This window comes from Apus apus, chromosome 19 (assembly GCF_020740795.1).
Source record: "Apus apus isolate bApuApu2 chromosome 19, bApuApu2.pri.cur, whole genome shotgun sequence".
NCBI classification, from domain to species: Eukaryota; Metazoa; Chordata; class Aves; order Apodiformes; family Apodidae; genus Apus; species Apus apus.
The window spans coordinates 6,172,790-6,180,360 of record NC_067300.1 but is presented as its reverse complement, the minus strand read 5'-3'; the positions used below and the strand labels follow the sequence as shown (position 1 = coordinate 6,180,360).

Here is a 7,571-nt window from a genome sequence, read left to right as displayed (position 1 = left end):
CCACACCTACCACCCTCCAGACAGCAAATCCTCCTCCCCTCCTTTGGGGAAATACTGGTACTCGCCATTTAATGGCCAGTTAAAAGCTGCAATTACATTTAACCAAGATGGTTTCAGACCAAGTGTCCCCCTACAGCAGTAGGGTCCTTAGAGCCCTTTCCCATGGGAAGAGCACACAAACCCCAACAGAGACCAGGGAATAGGGATGCTGGACAGGATATAGGGATATTCCTGTGAAAGGCAAACAACCAACAAACCCATCCTGCCCCAGCTTGCTGCTGCCCAACCAGAAAATGGACAGGACTCGTTATCCTTTTAGACAAGCAGAGTTTACAGCCATGTGCCAAGACAGGTATCAGTGAGATTCCTGTCTCTAGGAGATTTTGGAGTCCACAGGCCAAACTGAAGCAGCACAGATTTCACAGCACATAGCCCAACCCAGCTCCAGGATTAAAGCCACCGTGTCTGCACACAAAACACTCACACCTGCTGGGAGAGCCAGCCAGGGAGGAGGGAGAGCCTGCAGCACCCATCAGCCCCACCAGCATCAACACAGTGCCCAGCAGTCAGCAAGAGGATCAGGTCCATGTTTTATAGCCTTTATACTAATTGCTCAGAGTCTAAATAAGATTAAAGTTTTTATTCCAACTTCAGCTCCTAGAGGCTTCTGCTGAGCTCTTGGGTTTCCCCAGTGCCACGAAGCTTCTCATGCAGCTACAGCAGAGGGCACTTCCCTGACAGCCAGAGACAACAGCATCTCCTGCATCAGGGCAGCCCCACAATGCCCAGATGGCCCCGAGGATGCAGCACCCTCTGCAAGGCCATCTGCACCTCCCCAAAGCCAGCACTGCTGCAGGCAGAGCTCTGCAAAGTCCACCTGACCTTTCAGCTAAAGCCACAACCCAAGGCCAGTGGGGCCACAAGATGATTAAAGAGCAGAGGGAGAGCACTGGACAGTGTCCCGAGGCCAGGTTAAAGTGGGAGCTGAGGTGGATGGTGAGCGGGAGCAGGAGGTGGAGAATGTCTTGCCAGGTGATGCTTTGCATCTGGCACCACTCACTCTGCCCAAGCCACCCCACAGCAGTCAGCTGATGGGCAATTCAGGCTGGTAGCCTGGACCACCTAGGCTGGAGTTTTACAGCTGGAGACAGGCCAGAGAGCTGCAGATACCAGCTGAGCAAGAGAGGCAACTGCTGCCCACACTGGAAGATGTGGCAGGGGCTGGCAGCAGCAGCACTCACCACCCTGGTTCCCCAGTGCCCAGGAGGCCACAGAACACATCACAGAGGCACAGCTGGGGCTCAGCCCACCAGCACCTGGCGAGGGCAGAGCTTTTGATCCCACTGAGTGGGAGCAAGGCCTGGCTCCAGCCAACAAAGCATGCAAAGCTCAACACTGGTCTGTGCTATGTGCCCTAATCCCAGCCCTGCTGCACCCCAAATTATCTGCATGGACCAGCTCCAGATCACCTCCCAGATCCCCAGCTGCAGCACAGCCACAGCCTGGAAATAGCCAACCTGCAGCCAGGAAGGGTTGTATGGGAGAGAGACTGGCAGAATAGAGAAAGGAGACAGCGGTCCCCCACCTCAGATGCTGCCCATACCCACCACCTTAAACTACAGCCACCCTCTGGACAAGGTTGCAATTATTTTTCACATTACAGACAAGGAAAGTGAGTCAAGAGCATCCTACAAGAGCTTGGGAACACACAGAATGTCATTCACCCCAGCTTGGGTGACTGAGGGCAGATCATAGTGAAGTTGTTCCACAAACAAGGTTGCATGAGCAAGGAGGACTTAGCCAGCTGCCACTCAGGGGGGCAATGAGCTGCCCCAGTCCAGCTGTTGCCCCCAGGGGCCCTTCCTCCATGGCACTGGGCCATTTTCTTGGGTGAAGGACATAGATAAGCTTAGCCAGCAGAGTCCAGTCAGGTTGGGAAAACAAGCAAAGCATCCAGTCCTCCAAGCATGCCCCCCGAAGACCCAGGCTTTGCATGGTGCTCCCAAAGCTGACAAGACCAATGACCACATTACACAGCTGCCTCTGTGGTTTGGAGGTGGGAGCAAAGGCTTGGGAGGTTTATTATCTGGTGGGCTCCCCACAACCTGCAGCCATGAGGCTGCCTGTAGTCACCACTAAGGTACCATCACATCCCCCAAACGCAGGGACCCAGCACACAGAACCTTCGCGGTCAGCGTGGAAACCTCCTCCTCTCTACCGGACCTTCTGCTTCCTACAAAAGCTGCTGTTTCAGAAGCAGCTCCCGTTGCCCTACGACAACAGTCCCTTCCCCAAGACCCCCCACCCCCAGCTGCACACACGACCCCGGCTCCTACCTGCTGGCCACGGGCTGCTCCTCTGCGGCGGCACCGGCGTCTCCAGGCAGTGCAGCTCCCTGGGCAGGCAGCTGGGTCCCTCGGCGGCCGGGTCATTGGAGCAGCCAGCACAGGGGGCAGCCCCCAGCCCCCTAACCCCGCACACCCCACAGGCCCAGACCTGCTCCCCATCACACATACCCTGTGCGGGGGGACCCGCTGGGGCAGTGCCCACCCTTCCCCTTCACTGCCCACCCTCCCCCTTCACTGCCCTGCAGGTTCAAGGCACCTCGGTGCAACAGGGTGTGATGGGAGCCCTTAATTAGCCGCAACCCGTGCGCGGTCCTGCTCCCATTTTTTTGGGGGGGAAACCAGGTGCGACTGGGGCACTTTCCGAGCAGTGATTGGTGCACGGTCCTGCTCCCGTGTCGGGGTTGGGGGGGGTGGGGAAACGCCTGAGTGTGCCCAGCGTGGGGTGAAGGTGAGTCTGCAAGGCGGGAGAAGCTGAGGGGTCCCGTCCGGGGGCTGCTGGGGCGCGGGGGGAAGCGGTTGTGCCGGGGTTGCCACCAGCCGGGAGAGGAGGGGAAGCCCCCCCCCCAGGGAGAGTGTCCCGAAGGGTGCAGGGGGTGCCGCTCCCACCGCAGGGAGGCAGCGCCCAGGGGGTGCCCCCGTGAGAGGGGCTCGCGCCCCCACAGAGCGGGGCGGCCTACACCGGCTCCCCGAGGGACGCCCCCGCCTTCGCTGCCGCTCGGGGGCCGCCCACCGGGGCGGGAGCCGCCCCCCGCTCACCTGCACGAGGGGAGCAGCGGGCAGAGGAGGAGCCCGGACCCCACCACCACGGCGGCATTTCCCCCCCGCTACCCCGCCCGGCCCGGCCCTGCCCTGCCCCCGGCCCAGACCCCTGCGCGCCCTCCCGCGCCGCGCGGCGCCTGTCAGCATTTGAACTGCGCCAGGCGCCCGCCTCGCTCCTATTGGCCGGCTGGCCTGCCCGTCACGCCTGTAGCCACCGCCCCGTTGGCCGCCCGCGCCGCGGGGGGCGGGGCGTGGCCGGTGGGTGCTATATAAAGCGGGGGCTGGGCGGGCGGGCGCTCAGTGCCGCTGCGCGACAGGTACCGGCTGGTGTGGCAGGGGGCGGGGCGGGGCGGGAGCGAGCGCGGGGGGGCAGGGGGCGGGGCGGGCGCGCTCCCGCGGCTCCGGGAGGGCGGGGCGGGGGCGGTGCCGCGCGGGGCGGGCGGGCGGGGGCGCGCGCGGCGGTGGCGGCTGCACGCGCCGTGGCTGCACGGATCGCGGCGGCAGCAGCGGGAGGAGGCACCGGCGATGCCCGCTCCGCTCCCGCCGCTGGCCGCCCCCTGAAGACACCCCGCTCTGCTTTCCACCCCCTTCTCCAGCCACACCAGGCTCTTCTTTCCCCTTCCCCCCCCCCTTCTCCCCTTCCCCCCCTTCCCCTTCTATTTCCCTCTTTTTTTTCCACCCCCTTCCCATTCTCCCCCCCCCCCTCCCTCCCCGCTCTTTATCCTCCTTTTTTTAGTATTATTATTATCATCATCATCATTATTTATTGCGACCCTCCCGGCTGCCGTGTGGATGCGGCCCGGGGTGCCTGGCTGCGCGGGTGGCGAGAGCAGATGCTGAGGGGCCGGAGGAGGATGGAGTGCACCCTCGATGCGCAGAGTTTGATCAGTATTTCCCTGCGGAAGATCCACAGCTCCCGCACGCAGCGAGGCGGCATCAAGCTCCACAAGAACCTGCTCGTCTCTTATGTGCTCCGCAACGCCCGGCAGCTCTACCTGAGCGAGCGCTACGCCGAGCTCTACCGCCGCCAGCAGCACTACCCCGACGGCGCCCCGCTCCTCGCCATGCCCGCCTGCCCGCCGCCCGCCGCCGCCGCCCCACCGGAGCTGGCGGGGCTCCCGCTGCCCGCCGACACGCAGGACCGGGAAGCGAGGAGCTGTTCGGCGGTGCGGGGCGGTGCGGAGCTGCTAGAAGGGCCGGTGTGCTCCGCTCCCCTGGAGCTGCAGCGAGCGCCCTGCAGAGACTCATCCCCGGGTTTTTACCGGGCGGCCGGCAGCGCCGGTCCCGGTGGTGGTGGCGGCAACGCGGGCACGGGGCTGCTTTACGCCGCCGGTTGTGACTTCGGGAGCGGCGGGGCACCGCACTGTAGCAGCCGCACCACCGTCTTGGATTTGGACACTCACGTCGTGACCACGGTGGAGAACGGGTACTTGCACCAGGACTGCTGCTCGCACTGCCCCTGCTGCTGCCAACCGGCACCGGGGCTCGCCTCCCCGCCGCCCACGCCGGGCACCAAGCGCAAGTATTACCCGGGGCAGGAGGAGGAAGAAGAAGAAGAGGGGGTGGAGGAAGGGGAACCGGGGGGAGGCGGGGTGGCGGGAGTCCCCCCCTTCGCCCCGTGCACCAAACGCGCCCGTTTCGAGGAGTACAGCGCCGAGCACCCCCAGGACTCTTCTAACATCTCCAACTTGATCTCCATCTTCGGCTCCGGTTTCACGGGGCTGGTGAGCCGGCAGCAGGCGGACTCGGAGCAGCCCCTCAACGGGCAGCTGTGCAGCAAGCAGGCGCTGGCGAGCCTGGGAGCCTGGACTCGGGCCATCGTCGCGTTTTAGAGAGGAGCGGGGAGCAAAAAAAAAAAAAACACAACAAAACAACAAAACAAAAAGAGAAGAAAAAGGAAAAAAAAAAAAAGGGGGGGGGTGGTGGGGAAGAAGGGGAGGTTGGGTTTGTAAAACGGGGGTGCGAGGAACAGCGGTTCCGGAGGGGGGGGGGGGGGGGGGGGGGGTGAACCCTGAAACAAAGGCGGGAGGTGGGGAGGGGGGGGTTAGGGCGGAGGGAGGGGGGGGGGTAAGGGGGTGCCGAGGGGTGCGCAAGGGAGGTGGGAGGGCAGAGCCACGCTAGTGTTTTATAAATTGTACAATAAAGGACAAAAAATCTAAGATCTTGGGACTTTATTTTTGCAGAGATGAGAGAGAAAAAAAAAGACAACCAAAAAAAAAAAAGGGGGGGGGGCAAACAAACGAAAACAAACAAACAAAAAAGCCAACAACGAAGCACCTATTTAAATAATCCTCTTTGTGTCCGCTCGGGTTCTCTTTGCGGAGGGTTTCCCGGGTTTCCCGGTGCTGGAGGCGGTGAAAGGCCACGTGAGAGTTGGGACCCCCGGCCCCGGGACCCCCCGACCCACTCCCGGCCCCGGGCTGCCCCGCGGGGTCCCGCCGCCCCCGGCCCGGCTGCTTTCGGGTTGCGGGGAGGGGATAAAACCCGCTGCTTCCCGTTGGCTTTTGTGCGTTTCTTTAGATATTTAAAAAAAAAAAAAACAACCACCAAAAAAACCCAAACAACAAAAAAAAAGGCAGAAATGAAAACATTGCAACTTTCCTCCCAGAAGAAACGTGTGCGATGTGACTTCTCCTTCCCACCGCTTGTGCCAGGGTAACGCTGGAGGGTTAAGAGAGTTGAATTTAGGGGTGGGGGTGGGTGAGGGGGGTAAACAGGGGCCGGGGGGTCCCTCCGGGCTGCTCCCCGGGGTGTGTTTGTGATGCCGCAGGTAACCGTGTAACACGACTCACGTCCCCGCTGTGCTGTGTCGGGTCTCTCACTCTTTTCTTACCTTTTTTTTTTTTGAAATTTCCTTTCTGAAGTTCAACTGTTCTGGTTTCAACCTTTCAAATCATAAAACCAGCATCGTTTGGTCCTGTGAAGAGATCTGTCTCCTGTAGAGTATCTTGATTTTTTTTACATTATTTTTTTTTAAAAAACCAAGAAAAACCTTTTGTTGTAAAAAGGTGGGTTTTCTGGCCGTGTCCCCCCTCCCCCCTCCTTGTTTTGTTGTGTTTTTTTTTTGCCCACCCCCAACTTCACGGTATCAGCACTATGTGTAACGAGGATGCTTTGCCAAACGGTCTGTTGGGGTCTCTCTTTTTCCCCCCCCCCTTTTCTTTCTCTTCCCCTCCTTTTTCTTTGTTTGTAAACCTGTATTTTTGTGCATATGGAATTGTATATCACCGGGTAAAACTGTTCAGATTTGTTTAAATTTATAAGCTTAATAAAAACTCGATTCTAAAAAGTTGCTGTGCCCTCACTTTTCCTTCACCCCGCAGCCTTCGGGAGCCCCTCTCGCTTTCCCCTCTGCACTGGGGAGCCTTTCCCGAGATTCCCACCCCCGCGTTCAACTCTCCCCTTGCTCCAGCAAACCCCCTTTTGTCCCCTCCCCAACACCCTCCAGCCCCCCCAGCCTGGCAGGAGGCAACAAAAGCCCCCCCGGGGGGCCGGAGGTGCCACGCACAGCGAGTCCCAGCTTGGGGAAGGGGCCAAACCTTTTGTCCCCTGCCCGTGTCCCTCGGCGGGGGGCAGCCGGTGGGACCCCCCCGCCCCATCCGCCCGGCCCTGCCCCTACCTGCGCGGGGCTGCGCGGCCCCGACACCTGGGCAGCTCCTCCGCGGCCCCGATGCGCTCGGGAAGTTTTTTTTTTTTAAGTTGGAGTTTGTTATCACCGCGCGGGGCCGCTGGGTGGTGCGGGTTTGCTCCTTTTTTTACTATTATTATTATTATTTTATTCCCCCCCCCCCCTCCCCTTTTTGTATGTGTATTTTTTATTCCTTTTTTTTTTTCTCCCCTCCTTCACACCAAAGGAACGCGGGGGCTTCTCACCCCCAACCCCCCCCTCAGGTCCACCTCGGAAGGGGAGATGATTATTTTAGGTATTTATATTTTAAAAATCCCATGCAAAACGCGCAGTTTCCAGCAGCCAGCGCAAACCCCGCAGCCAGAGCCCCCCTTTCTCTGCCCCAGGACACCCGCCCCCTCCCCAAACACCCCCACACACACACACAAAAATATTCCCGGGATCCCCCTGCCCAGGGACAAAACCCCCTCCCCAGCCCCTCGCATCACCGCAGCCTTTCCCTTGAGGCCCCTAAAACCCCCGGGAGTCAGGGGCTGCGGGGGGCTGCGGGGGGCTCCGCGTTACATCCGCGCTCCCCCCCCCCAGCCCCGCGCACCCACCGCGCCCGCTCCGCGCCCACAGCGCCCCCTGGTGCCCCCCGCGGGAACCGCAGCGCCCCGCCGGGACCGGGGAGTTGGGAAAAGGGGGTCGGTGGGGACCCCAAACCTCACTGCGGGGCAGAGGAAGGGGCAGCCCCGTCCCGCTCCGGGGCTGAGCTACGCTCCCCGCATCCCACCCCCCCACCTCCCCTTTACTCCTGCTGCTCCTCCCAACAGCCCCAGAAAATAGATGAAAAT

At 61.0% G+C, this 7,571-nt stretch overlaps 1 protein-coding gene across 1 annotated transcript; it reads left to right on the top strand.

The window, feature by feature from the left end:
* The first annotated feature begins 3,495 nt into the window (after window positions 1-3,495).
* On the top strand, window positions 3,496-5,019 carry IER5L (immediate early response 5 like). The gene has a single exon (XM_051636597.1). The coding sequence runs from the start codon at window positions 3,941-3,943 to the stop codon at window positions 4,937-4,939; it is 999 nt and encodes a 332-aa protein (XP_051492557.1). The 5' UTR covers window positions 3,496-3,940; the 3' UTR covers window positions 4,940-5,019.
* Window positions 5,020-7,571: the final 2,552 nt, after the last annotated feature.